Raw genomic sequence first — 23,313 nt, 5'->3', positions numbered from 1 at the left:
AGAGGGCAGTTCAGAGTCAGTCACATTGCTGAGAGTGTGGAGATACATTTAGGCCAGGCTACATCAGGCAGGTTTTGTTCCCTGAAAATATCGGTGAACCAGATGCAATTTTCATAACAATCTGGTACTTACATCAGGTGAGATGATGGCATAGTAGTAATGTCACTGGACTAGCATTCCAGAGGTCCAAGTTAATGTTCTGGGCACACTGGTTCAAATCCCACCATGGCAGCTGGTGGAATTTAAATTCAATTCATAAAATCTGGAAATGTTTAAAAATCTGGTCTCAGCAACGGTGACCGTGGTTGGCTGCCGTAAAAAAACATCTGGCTCACTAATATCCTTCAGGATATGAAATCTGCCATCCTTACCTGGTCTGGCCTAAACATGACTGCAGACTGCAATGTGGCTGACTCTTACTGCCCTCAAATGGCCTAGAAAGCAACTCGCTTCAGGGACAATTAAGGACGGTCAACAAATACTGGCCTTGGCAGCAACACCAACATCCCATGAAAAAATAAAAACATGGTCACAGTTACTGATACTAGCTTTTCAATTCTAGAATTATTTAATGAACCAAAAACAAATTCCCCTGCTGCAGTGGTGGCATGTTCATGGCCTCTGGATTGGTGGTCCAATGACATAACCACTCTATTACTGTTCCCAGTTTCCTTGTTCTACTTTGACAGTTTAGTTTAAAGTAAAGAAAGGGCAGCACGGTGGCACAGTGGTTAGCATTGCTGCCTACGGCGCTGAGGACCCGGGTTCGAATCCCGGCCCTGGGTCACTGTCCGTTTGGAGTTTGCACATTCTCCCCGTGTCTGCGTGGGTTTCACCCCCACAATCCAAAGATGTGCAGGTTAGGTGAATTGGCCACGCTAAATTGCCCCTTAATTGGAAAAAATAATTGGGTACTCTAAATTTATTTATTTTTTTTAAAAGTTTAAAGTAAAGATGTGAGACCATGTTAGCCGTGGGGCTGAAACATGTAAAATTTTGTCAAAGGAGGTACTATTTTTGTCACCCTTAGTTGCGAAACTTCTTCTGACATTGCATACGTAATGTGTTGGAGTTGACATTGACTACTATTGCCATCTCCTTTCTTAACATCTGCACCACCTGTTTAAGCTCCCTCTCCTCAATGTAGAGGCGCCGATCCTTTCTCGGCATTATTTCCAATGGAATCTCCACAGAGGCATCATTGAAATTTGGGGATCTTGCTTCTGTACAGAAGTTGCTCTTCCTTCGTAATGGTTTGACTGCAGTTTAAAGTTCCTTTTGGATTTCTACAAATTGCCTGCCCCTTGATGCAACAGAAGCAATTTGTACATTGCAACTGCACAGCAAGCAATTCTCTCTCTTTTAATGGTAGTGAGCACAGGGATGCCCATTCCAACTATTATGTTGTCTAAACCTCTGGAAAATTGGGCAAGGTTACAGCAACAAGCAGAGGTCCTACTGACAATACTTCCAGTGAGAAAACCATATCACAGGGGAATCCTGTTTCTAAGTAAATGAATTCTAACTTTGAAAAGCCTGTTGTAAAAGTGAGCTGATATAGAAATAATGAATTCAACAATTTTGTTGATTTTCCATTAAGTTTTAAATCTCCCCCTGATCATTTTATTCTTCTTCCTGAAAACTCATGATATTTGCACAATAACCATGAGTTTCACTATAGAACATAGAACAGTACAGCACAGAACAGGCCCTTCGGCCCTCAATGTTGTGCCGAGCCATGATCACCCTACTCAAACCCACGTATCCACCCTATACCCGTAACCCAACAACCCCCCCTTAACCTTACTTTTATTAGGACACTACGGGCAATTTAGCATGGCCAATCCACCTAACCCGCACATCTTTAAACTGTGGGAGGAAACCGGAGCACCCGGAGGAAACCCACACACACAGGGGGAGGACGTGCAGACTCCAAACAGTCTAGTCAGACTAGGACGTGCAGACTAGTCACAAGGTACTACACTTTTTTTTTTAAACTAGAAACAGCATTTGCAGTAGGTGGATTCAAAACTACAGATGCTGGTATTTTAATCAACCATCTGATTGAGAATATACTAACCTATTTGAGCATCTGCTCGAAACAATTAAATGTTTCTATAACATAATGTTTCTAAGTTTCTGACCACACTATAAAATGTACGCTTATTAGCAAGATGTAAAAAAAAACTAATAGTTCAAGTAGCTCAAAGTACAAAGAACAAATAATTTAGATGGATGCTATAGAATCCGGGCATTTAATGGTCAGTGAGTTATGGGAAATATACAAATGTACTGTAGATAAAATAATACTGTTTTAATAGCTGATTACTGCCCACATTAAATCTACAGTAAAATTAGACTACTGATAGAGGTAGTAAACATTATTTTAGACTCAAAAGTGTCACCATAATATCCAATCATGCATTGGGTTGCATTAAAACAATGTCATATATTTAATAAACTGAAAGATATATAAACTCTTTGACCTCTTGCTTACCTTGGGGCTGTAAGTTTTAAAAACTCCTTCATATATTCCACCATTCTTCACTTTTAGTTCACATTTTGCACCCTGCAAGGTTAAACATTATATTATTTACTTAACCAATGACACAAGTCGGACTAAGTTGATCTCTGTTGCCAAAATTCTGCTGTTGACCACAGTTTTCAATTTGTTGTTGAAATGAAATGAAAATCGCTTATTGTCACGAGTGGGCTTCAATGAAGTTACTGTGAAAAGCCCCTAGTCGCCACATTCCGGCGCCTGTCCGGGGAGGCTGGTACGGGAATCGAACCGTGCTGCTGGCCTGCTTGGTCTGCTTTAAAAGCCAGCGATTTAGCTTAGTGAGCTAAACCAGCCCCTGAAATGGTTGTATATTAAAAGTGATCAATATCCACCGGCCTGTGCTACAGAATTAGTGGGTAAAAATAAAATTATACTTTGATTTGTTAGAGATTAACATGTTAGTGCTTTTTTACCCCACAAATATTCACTGGACTGGTATGCTTGGCGTGAAAGTAAAGTGGCTGGGTACAATCTTCAATGGTGTTTTGAAAGTGCAACCTGGGTTTGAATTGACTATTTCTTTGTGCTAACTATTGCCGGAGTAAACTTTAGACTTTATAAATGGGAGGGTGGTTACTGAGCTGCCAGTGGACAGCCCAGTGAGTAAATGGAATTTGGCATAAACTGGAGTGATGACTTGAAACCGTTTCCAGTTTTTTGTGTTTCTAAGTCCTCTGCAGCCATTTGTCACGGCAGCGGAGACCAGCCTTGTGTAGAACTTGTATAATGTTACATCTGTGATTGACCTGGGCATGTGTCACCTAGTAAATTCAATCAAGTTAAATATTCAACAAAAGTAACAATCCCACAGTATTCTTGGCCAGTGAAGGAGGAAGAAATCAGGTAGGTGAAAACAAGGGCTGTCAACATAGTATAAAAATGGAAGTGGTTCTGATTTCTGGGATATTGGCATTAAGTTATAATAATAATAATCTTTATTGTCACAAGTAGGCATACATCACATTCCTGTTCAGATACACGGGGGGAGAATTCAGAATGTCCAATTCACCTAACAAGCACATCTTTTGAGGCCTGTGGGAGGAAACTCGAGCACCCGGAGGAAACGCACAGGTATGGGGAGAACGTGCAGACACCGCACAGACAGTGACCCAAACCGGGAATCGAAAGGGATCTGTTGTCATTTTGGAGTACATTATAAAAGTCAGTCTCTGAACCCATGTTCACCATAAATTTCCACACGTTTTTCATGTTGGTGGATTGATAAAATGACCATTTCCCTAATGCTCCCTAGTCTTCAGGGTGATAATTTGTCCAAGATTAGCAAAAATCACATTAGTCAACATTCATGGTGATAGCACTGATCGCAATTTGACAACGGTATCACTAGTTTGATACTCATGTTCTAAGGTACAAACTTTGGGTACAAATTTCCAGTGCCACATTTTCAAGGGAATCAGGAGGAAGCAATTCTATGCAGTACGCAGAGAATGATGCACAGTTGGAGGTGCTGGCTTTCAGATGAGATGTTAATCCAGGATTGTGTTTGTACATCAGTTAGATGTATTTGATCCTGTATTTGGGAGGTGGTGGTGTAGAGGTACTGTCATTGGACTAATAATTCAAGAGACAAGGATAACACTCTGGGGACCCGGGTTTAAATCCCACCATGATGATGAAATTTGAATTCAAGAAAAATCTGGAACTAAAAGTCAAATGATGACGATGAAACCATTGTTGTAAAAACCTATCTGGTTCATTAATGTTCTTTCAGAAAGGAAATGTGTCATCCTCATCTAGTCTAGCCTACATGTGACTCCAGACCCACAGCAATGTGGTTGACTCTTAAATGCCCTCTGTAATGGCCCAGTGAAACACTCAGTTGAAGTGCAATTAGGGATGGGCAACAAATATTGGGGCTGTTTAGCACACTGGGCTAAATCTCTGGCTTTGAAAGCAGACCAAGGCAGGCCAGCAGCACGGTTCGATTCCCGTACCAGCCTCCCCGAACAGGCGCCAGAATGTGATGACTAGGGGCTTTTCACAGTAACTTCATTGAAGCCTACTCGTGACAATAAGCGATTTTCATTTTTCAAATTGACCCAGCCAGCGACACGAGCATCCCATGAATTATTATTTTTTAAAATCCTATAGCAAGTTTTGGGCATAGCGATGTCAACAAGGTTGCCAATAGTGGAGGAAGACCCTTTAGTGACCATTAATTAGACATTTAAGGTCCTCAATTGACCCAAGAACAAATGAGCTGCTCAACAACCCCCTTCCCAGGACACAGGTAAAATCCCAGCAAAGGCAGGTAAGCTGTCACGGTGCATGATTTTACATTCACCATCCCTTCTAGTAGTGGGTTCATATAATCCCAGTCACAGTCACCATTCAAGAGCAGGCAAATGCACCCAAACATCCTCGCCCAAATTTATCACTCAAATCGATATCTAAAACAGATGATTTAAACATCTATTCCATTGCTCTTTGTGGAACTTTGCTGTCAGCAAACTGACTGCTGTTTTTTCTGCTCAACTTCAAAAGTACTTCATTGATTCAAGTGCTTTAGGATGACAAGGTGGTGAAAGATGTAGTTATTTCCTTATTATAAAATCTTTCCAAAGTATCAACCTTGTTTGATTTCCTTCTTACTTACACACTGCCATGTTGGGCACAAAATTTGGAAAATAAAATTGCTGCTATGTGTATCCTAAAGTTGTCAAAAAATTATGAACTTTCTTCGTCCCTAAATGTTGCATGATAAACGTACACAGTAATACAGGAAAAAAACTGATAATACAAAAATAAACCAAAATAAACCAAAAACAGATTAGAAAGGACGCAGATTCCAAAAGAAGATTGGTTGGAAATCAACACGGAGGGAAATAATCAAGGCTTCTGTAAATATACGCAAGAGTCAAAAGAGGTCCACTGAAAAGTCTAGTTGTGAAGGAATCGCTAAAATGCTAACTATTTCACATAAATCTTTGAAGTGGCACAGGGAAATGCAATTGAATGCCCCAGACTTTCAGAAAACCTTTGGCAAGGTAGCTTTTACCACAGAAGATGAAGGGCAGTTAGGGTAACAAATTAAATTGTAATCTGGTGAGAAGTTGATGAGAAACAGAATATAAATTAAGGGCCGCAGTTCAATAGACCGTTTCAGTTTGTGCTGCACATCAATCATTTGGAGATAATTAGAGGGAGTGATATCAAATTGGGACACAATGGGAGGCACAGGCACAAATAATTATTTGGGCCAATGGCAATGATTAGAGGATCTGAGTAAAATGGTGGAGATGGATTCAATGTTAGTAAACATGAGTAGAATATTTTGGTAGAAAAGGCTAAAAGTAATAATTATACTTTGAATGAGGGAAATTTAGCTGATGTGGAAGAGCAGAAGATTTGGAAGTTTTGGTTTACACTGTCCTAAAAGCAGTAAAATGTCAACTAAATACTGGACTTTACAATAAATATAGAAGTTGGAGAACCTATTCAACACTGTTACGGCCACAATTAATTACTGTCTGGTGTTTAGGCATCAACACTAATGAATCATGCACAAGTGTATACCACAGGTTCACAAGGATGCTGGCTTGTATGAGGAAATACAAATACTAAAAAAAAAATCTAGAACTGGTTTTATTTGAACAAAGGAGAATAAAGGTTGAAATGTTACTAAAAGTTTAGGTGAATTTGATCACAACAGTTTCTGGTAACTGAAGTCTAAAATCAGGGAAATGGTAACTAATTAAATACAAGGGATCAGAACAAAGAACAAGGGGCGGCACGGTAGCACATTAGTTAGCACTGTTGCTTCACCACACCATAGACTGGGGTTCAATTCCCGGCTTGGGTCACTGTCTGTGTGGAGTCTGCATGTTCTCCCCGTGTCTGCGTGGATTTCCTCCGGGTGCTCCAGTTTTCTCCCATAAGCACCAAAAGACATGCTTGTTAGATGAATTGGGCATTACCGGACAGTTGCCTGAATGTGGCGACTAGGGGATTTTCACTGTAACTTCATTGCAGTGTTAACGTAAGCCTACTTGTGACACTAATAAAGATTCTTGATTTGGTTATATAGATTTAGCCTTTCCTTCGGCTACAAAATTGATTTTACAAAGTCTGAGGCTATGTGATTGGATGGGCTCAGAGGGAGATCTCTCTATACACCCCCCCCCCCCCCCCCCCCCCCCCCATCTAATTTTGTATTCAAATGGTCCCTTTCAGGGTTAACTTTTCTGGGTATAGTGGTTACCCCTTCCTTTAAACATTTATATGGGACAAATCTTACCCCCCTCCCTCACCTCTCCTTTCCTCCCCACCCTCACCCCTCCTTTCCTCCCCCACCTCTCCTTTCCTCACCCACCCTCACCTGTGCTTTCCTCACCCCCCCACCTCTCCTTTCCTCCCCCACCCCCACCTCTCCTTTCCTCCCCCACCCCCACCTCTCCTTTCCTCACCCCCACCTCTCCTTTCCTCACCCCCCCACCTCTCCTTTCCTCCCCCACCCTCACCTCTCCTTTCCTCCCCCACCCCTCCTTTCCTCCCCCACCCTCACCTCTCCTTTCCTCCCCCATCCTCACCTCTCCTTTCCTCACCCCCCTCACCTCTCCTTTCCTCCCCCACCCTCACCCCTCCTTTCCTGCCCCACCTCTCCTTTCCTCCCCCACCCCCACCTCTCCTTTCCTCACCCCCCCCCACCTCTCCTTTCCTCACCCCCCTCACCTCTCCTTTCCTCCCCCACCCTCACCTCTCCTTTCCTGCCCCACCTCTCCTTTCCTCCCCCACCCCCACCTCTCCTTTCCTCACCCCCCCACCTCTCCTTTCCTCACCCCCCAACCTCTCCTTTCCTCACCCCCCAACCTCTCTTTTCCTCACCCCTCCACCTCTCCTTTCCTCACCCCTCCCACCTCTCCTTTCCTCACCCCCCCCCAACCTCTCCTTTCCTCACCCCCCCCCCAACCTCTCCTTTCCTCACCCCCCCCACCTCCTTTTCTCACCCCCCACCTCCTTTCCTCACCCCCCCCACCTCTCCTTTCCTCACCCCTCCCACCTCTACTTCACCTCCTTTCCTCACCCCCCACCTCTCCTTTCCTCACCCCCCTCTCCTTTCCTCACCCCCCCCACCTCCTTTCCTCACCCCCTCCCACCTCCTTTCCTCACCCCCTCCCACCTCTCCTTTCCTCACCCCCTCCCACCTCTCCTTTCCTCACCACCCCACCTCTCCTTTCCTCACCCACCCACCTCTCCTTTCCTCACCCCCCCCCCCCACCTCTCCTTTCCTCACCCCCTCCCACCTCTCCTTTCCTCTCTTCCTCCCCCCCCCCCCCCCAATTAATTGCATCTATAAGGTAAGACCTGCTCTGTTGGTCCTCCTTGCCGATTTGTGGTTGGTTAGGATAGCATTGATTGAGATTAATTCTTTCTCTAGATTATTGTATCAGTTACAGATTCTGTCAATTTTCCTTCCTGCTAAGGTCCTGAAGGATATTAACGGGATGCTTAGTTCGTGAGTGTTTAAAATGAGCCCAACTGCAGCTTCCCATTCTTGACACTTCAATCTCCCCGATGGGAAAAACAATCCCGATTTCAGCAGAATCCAAATAATTAATTTTATAACAGACCCTTCAAATAAAGGGAACAGCTGCTCCCTATCCACCCTGTTCATGCCCTTCAATTTTCTACACCTCAATCAGGTCGCCCCTCAATCTTCTCTGCCACAGCAAAAACAATCCAAGCCTATCCAATCAAGCCTATCCAATCTCACTTCATAACTTAAATGTTCCATCCCAGGCAACATCCTGATGCATCGCCCTGCAGCCCCTCCAGCGCAATCACATTCTTCCTATAATATGACGACCAAATTGCACACAGTACTTCAGCTGTGATCTGACCAAAGTTCTGAACAACTCCAACATGACCTCTCATGCTTTTGTAATCTATGCCTCAATTGAGAAAGGCAAGTGTCCCATATGCCTTTTTCACCACCCTATTACCTGCTCTTCTGCCTTCAGAGATCTATGGATAACTACACCAATGTCCCTTTGTTCCTCAGAACTTCCCAGTGTTATGCCATTCATTGAATACTTCCTCGTCACATTACTCCCTCCAAAGTGCTCACCTCACACCTTTCAGCGTTAAATACCATCAGCCACCTTTCTGCCTGTTTGACCATCTAGTCTACATCTTCCTGTAACCCATGTCACTCAACCTCACTGTTATGCAAACTTACTTATCCTACCCACCCATATAATCATCTATATAGTTTCTATAAATGACAAACAATAGGGGACCCAGGACAGATCCATGTGGTACGCCAGGGGCACTGTCTTCCAGTCATTAAAGCAGCCGTCTATCATCACCCTCTGTCTCCTACATAAGAACTAGGAGCAGAAGTAGACCGTCCGGCCCTTCGAGCCTGCTCCGCCATTCTGTAAGATCATGGCTGATCTTTTCGTGGTCTCAGAACCACTTACCCGCATTCTCGCCATATCCCGTAATTCCTTTTTTTTTCAAAAAAACATCTACCCTATCTTTAAATATATTCAACGAAGTAGCGTCTACTACTCCTTTCGGTAGGGAATTCCATACTTTAACCACCCTCTGGGTGAAGAAGTTCCTCCTTGATTCAGTCCTAAATCTGCTCCCCCTAATCTTGAGGCTATGCCCTCTTGTCCTACTTTCACCTACCAGTGGAAACATCCTTTCTACTTCTATCTTATCCATTCCCTTCAAAATTTTATATGTTTCTATTAGATCCCCCCTCAACCTTCTGAATTCCAGTGAATATAATCCCAATCTACTCAACCTCTCCTCATACGATAGCCCCCTCAACTCCGGAATCAGCCTAGTGAACCTCCTCTGCACATCCTTTCTCAAGTGTGGAGACCAAAACTGCACACAGTACTCCAGGTGTGGCCTCACCAGCATCTTGTACAACTGCAACATTACCTCTCTACTTTTAAACTCAATCCCCTTCGCAATGAAGGACAAAATTCCATTTGCCTTCCTAATTACTTTCTGCACCTGCAGACCAACCTTCTGTGACTCATGCACAAGTACACCCAGGTCCCTCTGCATAGCAGCATGCTGCAGCTTTTTACCATTTAAGTAATAATCCATTCTATTGTTACTCCTACCAAAATGCATGACTTCACACTTATTGACATTATACTCCATCTGCCAGACCTTTGCCCACTCACTCAATGTTCCTCTGTAAGGTTTTACAGTCCTCAGTACACTTTGCTCTGCCACACACCTTCGTGTCATCTGCAAACTTGGATACCTTACACTTAGTTCCCAACTCCAAATCGTCTATATAAATTGTAAATAATTGTGGTCCCAACACCGATCCCTGAGGCACACCACTCGTCACTGATTGCCAGCCAGAATAGCACTCATTTATTCCCACTCTTTGTTTCCTGTTAGACAACCAATCCTCTATCCATGCTAGTACTCTACCCTTAACACCATGCATGCTTATCTTATGCAGCAGCCTCTTGTGTGGTACCTTGTCAAAGGCCTTTTGGAAATCTAGGTACACCACATCCACTGGGTCCCCTTTGTCTACCTTGCTCGAAATGTCTTCATAGAATTCCAAGAGATTCGTCAAGCATGACCTGCCCTTCATGAATCCATGCTGCGTCCGTTCAATGGGACAATTTCTATCGAGGTGCCCTCCTATCTCTTTCTTGATAATAGACTCAAGCATCTTCCCCACGACAGAGGTTAAGCTAACCCATCTATAATTCCCATCTTTTGTCTACTTCCCTTTTTAAACAGTGGCGCCAGATTTGCTGTTTTCCAATCCTCTGGGACTGCCCCAGTGTTCAGCGAATTTTGGAAAATTACCGCCAGTGCATCTGCTATTACTCCAGCCATCTCTTTCAGTACCCTGGGATGCATTCCATCAGGGCCAGGAGACTTATCTATCCTGAGCTCCATTAGCTTGCCCAACACTTGCACTTTCGTTATAGTAATGGTTTCCAGGTCCTCACCTGCCTTCTTCTCTCGGTCAATTGCTGGCATGTTATTAGTGTCCTCCACTGTGAAGACCGATACAAAATATTTGTTCAATGCCTCCGCCATTTCATTATATCCCATAACTAAATTACCACTCTCATCCTCTAACGGACCAATGTTTACTTTAGCCACTCTTTTTAGTTTTATATAATTATAAAAACTTTTGCTATCTGTCCTTATATTCTGTGCCAGTTTTTTTCGTGTTCTATCTTTCTTTTCTTTATGGCTCTTTTCGTGGCTTTCTGCTGACCTTTTAAAGTTTTCCCAATCTTCTAGTTTCCCGCTGATCTTGGCCACTTTGTAAGCCTTCTCTTTCAATTTGACAGCCTCATGTATCTCCTTAGACACCCATGGTAGATTACCTCTTTTCTTACAATACTTCCTTCTCACTGGAATATACTTTTGTTGAGCACTATGAAAGATTTCTTTGAAAATACTCCACTGCTCCTCAACTGTCCTACCATAAAATATTTGTTTCCAGTCTACTTTAGCAAGGTCCTTCCTCATTCTATCGTAGTCCCCTTTGTTCAAGCATAGGACCCTGGTATTGGATTCTATCATCACACTCTCCATCTGTATACTAAATTCAACCATGCTGTGATCACTCCTCCCAAAAGGATCCCTAACGATGAGGTCATTAATTATTCCTACCTCATTACACAGGACCAGATCTAGGATAGCTTGCTCTCTCGTCGGTTCCATTACATATTGTTCCAGAAAACTATCCCGGATACATTCAACGAACTCCTCTTCAAGGCTACCCTGACCGAGTTGATTTGACCAATCTATATGCAGATTAAAATCTCCCATGATAACTGTTGTACCCTTTTCACAGGCATTAGTTATCTCTTCATTAACTGCCCGTCCCAGTGTGATGCTATTATTTGGTGGCCTAGAGACTACGCCTATCAGTGTCTTTTTCTTCTTAGAATTTCTAATTTCTACCCAAATGGATTCAACCTCATTCTCCATAGAACCTATATCATCCCTCAATGCCACCCTGATGTCGTCCTTGATTATTAGTGCTACTCCACCTCCCTTACATACCTGTCTATCCCTCCGAAACGTCTGGTACCCCTGGATATTTAACTCCCAGTTGTGACCATCCTGCAACCATGTCTCCGTAATGGCTATCAAGTCATATTCATTCGCGATGATTTGACACCCAAGGCAATTTTGAACCCATCAACAAGTTACGCTGTATCCCATGCGCATTTGCTTTCTTTATAAATCTCCCATGTGGGATCTTGTTAAAGACTTTGCTGAAATCCATGAAAATTACAACCACTGCACTACCCTCATCTACACATCTGGCCACATGCTCAAAAAATAAATCAAATTTGTTAGGCATGACCTCCCTCTGACAAAGCCATGTTGACATTTCTTGATCAAACCTTGCCTCTCTAAGTGAATATAGATTATTTCCTTCAGAATGTTCTCCAATAGTTTCCCTATTACTGACATGAGACTGACTGGTCTGTTGTTCCCTGAATTATCTCTACAACCTTTCTTAAATAGTGAGACCACATTAACTGTTCTCCAGTCCTCTGGCACCACCCGAGACTGGAGAGGAATTAAAAATTTGGGTCAGAGCCCTCGCAATCTCCTCCCACATCATCCTGGGACACAATTCATCCGGACCTGGCGATCTATGCACATTTAAGCCTGCTAACACCTCCACTACCTTGTCACTCCCCATGACAATTTGCTCAAGAACCTCACAGTCTCTCTCCTCGAGTTCTATATCTATCCCGCATTCTCACGGGTGAAGACAGATATGAAGTATTCATTCAATGCCTTACCAATGTCCTCTGGCTCCACCCACAGATTTCTCTGTTGGTCCCCAATGAGCCCTCCTTTTTCCCTGGTTAACCACTTCCCATTGATATACAGAATATTTTGGGAATTTGCCTACGTTTACCAGCCAGAGCTTTCTCATATCCCCTCTTTGCTCTCCTAATTGCTTTCTTAAACTCCACTAATTTTTTTTTTTTTCTCTTTTTTTTTTAAATTTAGAATATCCAATTCATTTTTTCCAATTAAGGGGCAATTTAACGTGGCCAATCCACCTAACCTGCACATCTTTGGGTTGTGGGGGTGAAACCCACGCAGACACGGGGAGAATGTGCAAACTCCTCACAGACAGTGACCCAGGGCCGGGATTCGAACCCGGGTCCTCAGCGCCGTAGGCAGCAATGCTAACCACTGTGCCACCGTGCCGCCCAAACTCCACTAATTGACCGACGAATTTAAGAACCAGCGGCAGGCGATTGCCAAGAACCTGGAGAAGGCAGCCTTGGGGAAGACGGACTGGCGCTCTCAGATCATAGTGATTGGATTGTCTCCCTGGAGGCCGAGATGGTGTCAACACTTTATGCTGAATAGCATAAAGCGTTGACAGCCCATGGTTGACGATCTGGAGTACCCCACCAGACAGCAAAATGTAAGAACCGTTGGGCTCTATTGGGAGGGTCTGCAGGGCTCAACTCTATGGTCTATATGTCTAAGATTTTTGAAACATTGGTGGGGGGAGGGGTATTGCCGTCCCTCCTGAATTTGACCAGGCCCATCGGTCACTGAGGCAGAATCCTAGATCTGTGGAGCCACCACGGGCAATCATCCTCAGGTTTCATAGATATTGGACAAGAAACGGTCCCGAGGTGGGCGAGGGACCACCGAGACTGTAGATAGGAGGGCAACGGCATCAAAATATACCAGGCCGTTGGGGCAGAGCTGGCGAGATGGCAAGCGGCATTCAATAAGGCCATGGCCATGCTGAACAAGAGTAATACGAGATTTGGAGTGATTGATCAAGAAAAACAATAGGTCTGAGGATTGGGAGCAGTTTAGAATTTAGCAAAGAAGGACCAGGGGATTGATTAAGAAGGGGAAGCTTGCAGGGAACATAAAGACTGACACTAAGAGTTTCTACAGATATGTGAAGAGAACGAGATTGGTAAAGAGAAATGTAGGTCCCCTACAGACAGAAACAGAGGAATGCATAATAAGGGACAAAGAAATGGCTGAGCACTTAAATACATACTTTGGTTCTGTCTTCACAGATGAGGACACATATCAGATCCCAGAAATGTTGGAGAATGAAAGGTTTAGTGAGAGGGAAGAACTGAGGGAGATCAACATTAGTAGAGAAATGGTCTGGGAAAACTGATGGGATTGAAGGTGGATAAATCCCCAAGGCCTGAGAATCTGCATCCCAGAGTGCTTAAGGTGGCGGCTCTGGAAATAGTGGATGCATTGGTGGTCATCTTCCGGGATTCTACAGACTCTGGAACTGTCCCTGCAGATTGGTGGGTAGCTCATGTCACTCCGATATTCAAGAAATGAGGTAGAGAGAAAGCAGGGAATTATAGACCAGTAAGCCCAACATCGGTAGTGGGGAAAATGTTTGAATCCATTATCAAGTACTTTATAGCAGAACATTTAGAAAGCAGTGGCAGGATCAGTCAGAGTCAGCATGGATTTATGAAGGGAAAATCATGCTTGACAAATCTGTTGGAATTTTTTGAAGAGGTAACCAGTACAGTCGACAAGGGGGAGCCAGTCGATGTGGACTTTCAGAAGGCGTTTTTAAAAAGTCCCGCATAAGAGATTATTGTGCAAAATTAAAGCACGTGGGATTGGGGGATATTGAGGTGGATATAAAACTGGTTGGCAGAGAGGAAACAAAGAGTAGGGATTAATGGGTCCTTTTCAAATTGGCAGGCAGTAACCAGTGGGGTACCACAGGGATCGGTGCTGGGACACCAGCTATTCACAATACATACTAATGATTTGGATGAGGGAACAAAATGTAACATCTCAAAGTTTGCAGATGATACCAAATTAGGTGGGAGGGTGAATTGTGATGAGGGTGCAGGGATCCTACAAGGTCTGGGCAGTTTGGGCGAGTGGGTAAACGTGAGGTTATTCATTTTGGAAGTAAAAACAGGAAGGCAGATTACGACCTGAATGGTTGTAAATTGGGAGAGGGAAGTGTGCAGCAAGACCTGGGTGTCCTTGTGCACCATTCGCTGAAGGTAACATGCAGGTGCAGCAGGCGGTAAAGAAGGCTAATGGTATGTTGGCCTTCATTGCAAGAGGTTCTAGTATAGAAGCAGGGATGTGTTGCTGCAATTGTACAGTGCCTTGGGTGAAGCCACACTTGGGAGTATTGTGTGCAGTTTTGGTCTCCTTCTCTGAGGAAGGATGTTCTTGCTCTTATGGGAGTGCAGCAAAGGTTTACCAGACTGATTCCAGGGATGGCGGGACTGTCATAGGAGGAGAGATTGACTAGGTTGGGATTGTTCTCGCTGGAGTTCAGAAGAATGAGGGGGGATCTCAGAGACTTACAAAATTCGAACAGGACTAGACAGGGTAAATGCAAGGAAGATGTTAGCAATGATAGGTGCATCCAGAACCAGGGGTCATAGCCTGAGGATTCAGAGTAAACCATTTTGGACAGAGATAAGGAGACACTTCTACACACAAAGAGTGGTGAGTCTGTGGAATTCATTACCACAGGAAGTAGTTGATGCTAAAACTTTGAATATATTCAAGAGGCGGCAGGATATAGCACTTGGGGAGAATGGGATCAAAGGCTATGGGGAGAAAACGGGATTGGGCTGTTGAGTTGAATGATCAGCCGTGATCGTGATGGGTGGCGGGGCAGGCTCGAAGGGCCGGAAGGCCTCCTCCTGCTCCTATCTTCTATGTATCTATGTACCCGGCTTGTCTTTGGGCGACTTTCAAGCAGATTGCTACTTTGATGCGTCGGATGATGCAAATCATTTCATCAAGAGGCATGGGGGTGAACAAGTGTTCAAGTCCAAGAAGTTTTAAAAAAAACATTTTTTATTTATTTTTTTATAAATTTAGAGTACCCAATTATTTTTTTTCCAATTAAGGGGCAATTTAGCATGGTCAAACCACCTTCTTTGCACATCTTTGCGTTGGTGAAGCCCACGCAAACACAGGGAGAATGTGCAAGCTCCACACGGACAGTAACCTAGAGCCGGGATTTGAACCTGGGTCCTCAGTGCCGTGAGACAGCAGTGCTAACCATTGCACTACCGTGCCACCCCAAGACTAAGAAGTTAGATATTTGTTCACGGTTAGGTTCATCTGTATTTATTGTGACATTTATGTGGGGCGGCAATGGGGTTTGTATTTGTACTGTTGGAATTGTTTGAGGTATGGGTGTTTATTTTCCTCTATTGTTCTGTATTAAAGTTTGATAAGCACAGGTGGCTGATTGCTGGTATACTGTTTAGTTGTCTTTGATTTTTACCCTGTATGGGGGTCACCTGCTATGAGTACAGCTATTTAATGCGAGCGAAGATGGGGTGATATCTGCAGCATATTGCCGTAAGAAGAAAAAACCCACCCCAACAGTAATGAGCTTAGGTTTTTCAAGGTGTTGTGGGGTTGCAAGGTGGAATGGGGTAGACTGCTGATGGTTTCTTTGTTTTTATGTTGGCTTTACAGGGAGTATGACAGCCAACTTAGGTGGGTCCAAAGCTGGCAGGCAGAGGCACTGCTGGATTGTCTCACAGGATGGTTATGGCTGATCCTGGGTTGTGTAGGGGTGTGTGTGTGTGTGTGTGTGTGTGTGTGTGTGTGTGTGGGTGGGTGGGGAGGGGGGGGGGCTTTTTCTGCGGTTAATATATAAACATACTCAGGTAGAAGGTACATAATCATCACTGAGTCGTTGGCGGACATGTTGGTGGTGGATTGTTAAAACTTTGTATTGTTGCCCTCCTTAGGGCCCAAGCCAGAGATGATTATCTTGATGGATGCCGAGAAAGCATTTGCTGAGGGTTGAGTGGGGGTGTCCATTTGGAATCCTTGGAATGTTTGGCTTTGTGCCAAAATTTATATAATGAATTAGGTTTTTGTACAGGGCCCCTACCTTGAGTGTGCGTAGGGGCCCAGAGCTCGGGTTATTTTCAATTGAAAAGGGGTATACGGCAGGGGTGTCCACTGTCCCTGCTTTTGTTTGCTTGACAATTGAGCCACTGGCCATCGCGTTGAGGTCATCCACCAGATAGAAGGGGATAGAGCGGGGTGGGGGCAGGAAGTGGAGTGCTCAGATATGCGGATGATTTGCTGCTAATATCACAGACCCACTCTCCAATGGAAGAGATAATGAAGCTACTCAGGAGTTTGGCTTCTTCTCAGGGTACGATGCACCACAGGTGCACCATAGAAAGCATCCTATCTGGCTGCATCACAGCCTGGTATGGTAACTGCTCGGCCCAAGACCGAAAGAAACTTCAGAGAGTCGTGAACACAGCCCAGTCCATCACACGAACCTGCCACCCATCCATCGACTCCATCTACACCTCCCGCTGCCTGGGGAAAAGGGGCAGCATAATCAAAGACCTCTCCCACCCGGCTTATTCACTCTTCCAACTTCTTCCATCGGGAGGAGATACAAAAGTCTGAGATCACGCACGAAGAGACTCAAAAACAGCTTCTTCCCTGCTGTTACCAGGATCCTAAATGACCCGATGCTGGTGTTTATGTAGTTACATTGTGTACCTTGTGTTGCCCTATTATGTATTTTCTTTTCTTTTCATGTACTTAATGATCTGTTGAGCTGCTCGCAGAAAAATACTTTTCACTGTACCTCGGTACACGTGACAATAAACAAAATCCAAATCCAAGCTGAATCTGGGCAAAAGTGAATAATTTCCTGTGAACCCCATGGGTAACTAGTTTCAGTTAGTTATCTGGAAATCCGGGTGGCCCGACTGGGCCTCGCTCCTTAAACTTAATTTTGCTAGCCTAGTTGATGGTGTGAAGGGCGACTAGAAGAGGTGGACCTTAGAGGGAAGGGCACATATGTGGAAGATGAACATTCTCCCGAGTTTTTTGTTTCAGTGTCTCTCAATTTTTCAACATAATCTTTCTCGAGCAGGGTCAATAAATTGATATCTCCTTTTGCTTGGGCTGGTAAGGGGGCAGCAAGTTGCACAGTGGTTAGCACAGTTGCTTCACAGCTCCAGGGTCCCAGGTTCAAATCCCGGCTTTGGGCACTGTCTGTGCGGGGTCTGCACATGCTCCCAGTGTCTGCGTGGGTTTCCTCCGGGTGCTCCGGTTTCCTCCCACAGACCAAAGATGTGCGGGTTAGGCCATGCTAAATTGCCCTTAGTGTCCAAAAAAAAGTTAGGTGGGGTTGCAGGGACAGGTGGAGGTGATGGCTTGAGTAGGATGCTCTTTCGAAGGGCCGGTGCAGATTCGATGGGCCGAATGGCCTCTTTCTGCACTGTAGATTCTGTTCTATGGGGGACCGCATGGGTTCATAGGACGTGTCTGCAAAGGGATAGGCTGTTGGGGGGGTTGGCACTTCCTAATCAGTTATGTTACTACTGGGTTGCAAATACGGTGCGGGGGTGGCTCAGGGATTCAGATTCTATATGGGGAGACATTGAGGAGGGTTTGTGCATAGGGTTGAGTCTGAGGGGCCTGGTTTCCGACCTGCAAAATTCAAAGTGGCGATAACCACTTTGAGGATTTGAAATCAGTTTAGGCAACATTTTAAATTGGGCTCCCTGGCATTGTTGGCTCCAATTTGGAGGAACCATAGGTTTGTGCTTTCTGACTTGGATGCATCGTTCAGGGCATGGGAGTGGGAGGGGTTGGAGGCATTTAGGGAAATGTTTCTTGAAGGTAGATTCACCGTCTTAGGAGAGTTTTTAGAGAAATTCTAGCTCCCGAGATGAATGTATTCAGGTACTTTCAGGTTCACGACTTTCTACGTAAGGAGCTTCCACCATTTCTGCTAGTACTGTCACCCTCGCTTTTGGACAGGGTCCTGTCCTTGGCCAAGTTAGGGGAGGGTAAGATTGCGGAGATTTGTGGGCAGCTGTTGTCGACGGAGCAGGCATCGTTGGAAGAAGGGGAAATGGGAGATTAGGATGGTGAGCTGGGTTTGTTTTGGGGGGGGGGGGGGGAAAGGAAGAGAAAGAGTGGACTGAAGCTCTTCATAGTTCACCTTCCCATGGTTAGGCCTGATCCCATTAAAGGTGGTCACAGCAGCACATGACCAGGGCACATATGAATGTGTTCTTCTCGGGGGGGGGGGGGGGGGGGGGGGGGAGGAAATCACATGCAGATGTTTTGGTTATGCCCCAAACTGTTGGGGGGGGATCTTTTTAAGGTTTTCCTTTCTTTATGGATGATTGACAGGGGTGGATGTAGTTTGTATTGTGTTTGGGTTTGCTGTATTATTGTTATTTTGTTATAATGAAAATCTTTTTGAATAAGAGGCTGTTTTACATCCTAACCTTTGTAGCACAGAAGAACATTCTTTGCTCATGGATTAGCAATAAATATCTTTTATGGAGTTTCTAACTTGAATACTCCGTTCTAAATCTGATACCTTTCAAAAAGTATGGGACCCTTATCTGAAATTTATAGGCTCGTCTATATCTGCCTTGGGTTTCTACAAGTTATGAAGCACCATCTCAAATTCGCTATACATGTTGATGTGCACCATATTGCTATGTTAACATGGCCTTATCCTCTCCTCCACTATTCTTTTAGCTTATCCGCTCATTGTTATTATATAGCCGGAGACACCAAGTTTAAGGATTAAGCTGAACCAATTGCATTGGTGTTCTCCTGCCATTTGCTGTGATAATAATAATAATCTTTATTGTCATAAGTAGGATTACATTAACACCGCAATGAAGTTACTGTGAATATCCCCTAGTCGCCACGCTCCGGCGCCTGTTCGGGTACACGGAGGGAGAATTCAGAATGTTCAATTCACCTAACAGCACTTCTTTCGGGACTAGTGGGAGGAAACCGGAGTACCCGGAGGAAGCCGGAGCACCCGGTGGAAACCTACGCACACAGGGAGAACGTGCAGACTCCGTGTAGACAGTGGCCCAAGCCGGGAATCGCACCTGGGACTGGCGCTGTGAAGCAACAGTGCTAACCACTGTGCTACCATGCTCATGCATGCAGAGGCACTTGGACATTACCATACCAGTTTTGAGGGTTTATTGCCTCCTGTAAAAATTGAAAATATATATCAAAAATGAAGTTTTAAAATTGTTCACAAATGTATACTTACTACAACTGATGTAAGAATGTGGACCATACGCATGTTTGCATATATTCCATCATATGGAATCTGGGAAGAAACAAAAATTAAGGCATTAGCAATTAGGGTGTTACACAAATTTGGCAAGGTAACTTATTTGTTTTGATTGTACCAAAGTGTACTTAAAAATTCTGTTCACTGATTATACTTTGCTAACATTTTGTTGCATATCACTGCCATATAACACAGCAAAAATTAGATAAAATTAACTCAGTGATCAACGTAGAACCAAAGACATGAGACGAAAACACATATGAAAATCTCAGTTGGTCCTTGTCCAGAGTTGAATTGCTTCATCAACCTACCACAATTTTAAAGATAAACTGAAAGATTTCCCAAAATCTAGCTAAAATTTGAAGATTATTTTGTTTTGAAAAAGCTGCATGGTAGACACTTTTGAATTGTTTTTAATGAGTTCAGATTCATAATTGCAATTCACTGGCTGGAATTGCTATTAAAAGCTCAGCTAGTCTTAGTAAATGCATCACATAGATACATCATGTTGGCCTTCTTTTTGTATGACAATCAAATTCTCTCCCACAAACATAGTACTGAATGTTGCAATATCCAACAAATTTTCAAAATCATTTAATTTTGGTTCAAAAATAAGTTGCGCCTACCCAAGTCAGCAACCTACGTCAGTAATGGAATACACAGGCAAAGACAACATCATGTTTGATCACAGCCAGTAACAGGTTAGATTAAAAGTGGTTAGGGATAAATGAGGTACCTTGGACTAGGCAGGAGGGAATAAGTAATTACTGCACCTGATTACTATCCAAAAACACTCATCAGATGAGGTCTAGGTTGGGCTCAGATCTAATACAAATGCACAACCTGCCAACATTAATTGGCTAAATTCATAGACGAACAATGGTCACTTGGGAGGAGATCTTCAAGATAACCATCACTTGTACCCTAAGAAGTAGTCAACAACGTTAGGAGATATGGGAGGGTCAGCGTTAAAAGAAAATAGTGTCACTTGACAAGCTGAATTTTAATCATAAACATGTGTTGCATCAATGCTTCTGATTTCATTCCCTGTACTTCATTTTAGATTAAACCTATATATACACTTACGAATTAAACCTCCTGCAACATTGCTAAAACACAAACCAAACGACAACACTGTTAGCCAAGCTAAACTCAATTAACCCCAGAGAACTCAGAAATACTCCTCCTTGCCCCCCTCCCTTTTCAACAGGCTTGCTTGCTCCACTCCTAAAACAGATTATTCTGAGTAATAGTTGCAGTACTTCATCTGTCAATTGAACATACTTTACAAACTTAATTGAACTTAATTGCTGTAATTGATAACAGTTCTCAAACAATCATCTTTGTAGTTTCAATAATTTCCAATGGCCCATACTATTTCAGAAACCGCTCTTTTACCTGTTACTCTCTAAATTAGATGATTCCTTTCACGTTAAAGGTATTAGACTGAACATCAATAATGGTGCTGGATGCAGATCCTAATGCGATATTCTATAGCTCCACTGCCAAAAACGCCACCACGTAGTCAGAGTCCCAATCCTGCAATAATCATCAATCCACCTCCAACATTGGATTAACATGGCACTATCTTCTCTAGGGAGGCCAATATAAACAGATAGTGACAAACTGGTAGTGACAAACTGCATCAAAAGCACACCAACTCAGGTAGGACACAGGTTGCTACTGCTCATCAGCCCAAGTAATTCCAATTTCTTTTATTTTTCACGAAAGGTTGCATCAAAAGCAAAATACAAAATATTTCAAAAAGTTATCAAAAATATTTCAAAGATAGGCTAGTTCACCAAACTCTGAAGTCATGCAAGAACAGTTTTAAAAATTACACAACCTAAGAATTCCACAGTTCGGATGCAAATCAATATTCCAGTGTAGCTTGAAGTCAACTTGTTCAATTTTCTCAGTTCTTAAAATTTCTAATTCACACATTATGGCCTCAACCTGTTTAAATTATTCCCTTTTTTCTTCCACCTGTAATGTGCCAGTTCATCAGCTTTTGATGTCTAACTTAATGCAACCCTAAAGATTTTTTTTTTCCCACATGCTTTCAATTTTCTCTCATGTTTGAAATGGAACACACAAAACTGTATTCTATATGGTCTTTTATTAGTATCCAACCATTTAACAATCATGACTTAATAGCAGGCTTGCTGTAAACTGCCAAAGTGTACCAGCAAAATTACTCTGATGGGGAAATGTACCACAGAAAGTATATAATATATATCTGCGTATATTTGCAAACGTGACACCACTGTTTAAAAAAAGGAGGTAGGCAGAGAGCTGGAAATTATAGGCCAGTGACCTTAACTTCGGTAGCAGGGGAGATGCTGGAATCTATCAAGGAAGAAATAGTGAGGCATCTGGATAGAAATTGTCCCATTGGGCAGGGTTCATAAAGGACAGGTCGTGCCTAACTAATTTAGTGGAATTTTTTGAGGACATTACCAGTGCAGTAGATAACGGGGAGCCAATGGATGTGGTATATCTGGATTTCCAGAAAGCCTTTGACAAGGTGCCACACAAAAGGTTGCTGCATAAGATAAAGATACATGGCATTAAGGGTAAAGTAGTAGCATGGATAGAGGATTGGTTAATTAATAGAAAGCAAATAGTGGGGATTAATGGGTGTTTCTCTGGTTGGCAATCAGTAGCTAGTGGTGTCCCTCAGGGATCCGTGTTGGGCCCACAATTGTTCATAATTTACATAGATGATTTGGAGTTGGGGACCAAGGGCAATGTGTCCAAGTTTGCAGATGACACTAAGATGAGTGGTAAAGCAAAAAGTGCAGACGATACCGGAAGTCTGCAGAGGGATTTGGATAGGTTAAGTGAATGGGCTAGGGTCTGGCAGATGGAATACAATGTTAACAAATGTGAGGTTATCCATTTTGGTAGGAACAACAGCAAACAGGATTATTATTTAAGCGATAAAATATTAAAGCATGCTGCTGTGCAGAGAGACCTGGGTGTGCTAGTGCATGAGTCACAGAAAGTTAGTTTACAGGTGCAACAGGTGATTAAGAAGGCAAATGGAATTTTGTCCTTCATTGCTAGAGGAAGTTTCAGACTAGGGAGGTTATGCTGCAACTGCATAAGGGGTTAGTGTTAGTGAGGCCACACCTGGAGTATTGTGTTCAGTTTTGGTCTCCTTACTTGAGAAAGGACGTACTGGCACTGGAGGGTGTGCAGAGGAGATTCACTAGGTTAATCCCAGAGTTGAAGGGGTTGGATTACGAGGAGAGGTTGAGTAGACTGGGACTGTACTCGTTGGAATTTAGAAGGATGAGAGGGGATCTTATAGAAACACTTAAAATTATGAAGGGAATAGATAGGATAGATGAGACTGGCGGGTGAAAGCAGAACTAGGGGGCATAGCCTCAAAATAAGGGGAAGTAGATTTAGGACTGAGTTTAGGAGGAACTTCTTCACCCAAAGGGTTGTGAATCTATGGAATTCCTTGCCCAGTGAAGCAGTTGAGGCTCCTTCATTAAATGTTTTTAAGGTAAAGATAGATAGTTTTTTGAAGAATAAAGAGATTAAAGGTTATGGTGTTCGGGCCGGAAAGTGGAGCTGAGTCCACAAAAGATCAGCCATGATCTCATTGAATGGTGCAGCAGGCTCGAGGGGCCAGATGGTCTAC

At 43.5% G+C, this 23,313-nt stretch overlaps 1 protein-coding gene across 11 annotated transcripts in view; it reads right to left on the bottom strand.

Moving 5' to 3' along the window:
- Positions 1–23,313, bottom strand: part of atxn2 (ataxin 2) — a 128,726-nt gene that overhangs the window by 82,670 nt on the left and 22,743 nt on the right. For 10 of the 11 annotated variants that reach the window (XM_038786580.1, XM_038786881.1, XM_038786659.1 and 7 more), the window contains exons 3-4: positions 19,635–19,694; positions 2,498–2,569 (exon numbers count right to left, since the gene is read on the bottom strand). The exons of the other annotated variant lie outside the window; for it this stretch is intronic. In XM_038786580.1, the coding sequence (XP_038642508.1) occupies positions 2,498–2,569; positions 19,635–19,694 (132 nt within the window). The remainder of the gene's footprint in view (positions 1–2,497; positions 2,570–19,634; positions 19,695–23,313) is intronic. 11 annotated transcript variants of the gene reach the window in all.

The sequence above is a fragment of the Scyliorhinus canicula genome, chromosome 1 (genome assembly GCF_902713615.1).
Source record: "Scyliorhinus canicula chromosome 1, sScyCan1.1, whole genome shotgun sequence".
Lineage (NCBI taxonomy): Eukaryota > Metazoa > Chordata > Chondrichthyes > Carcharhiniformes > Scyliorhinidae > Scyliorhinus > Scyliorhinus canicula.
This window is presented reverse-complemented; position numbering and strand designations above follow the sequence as displayed.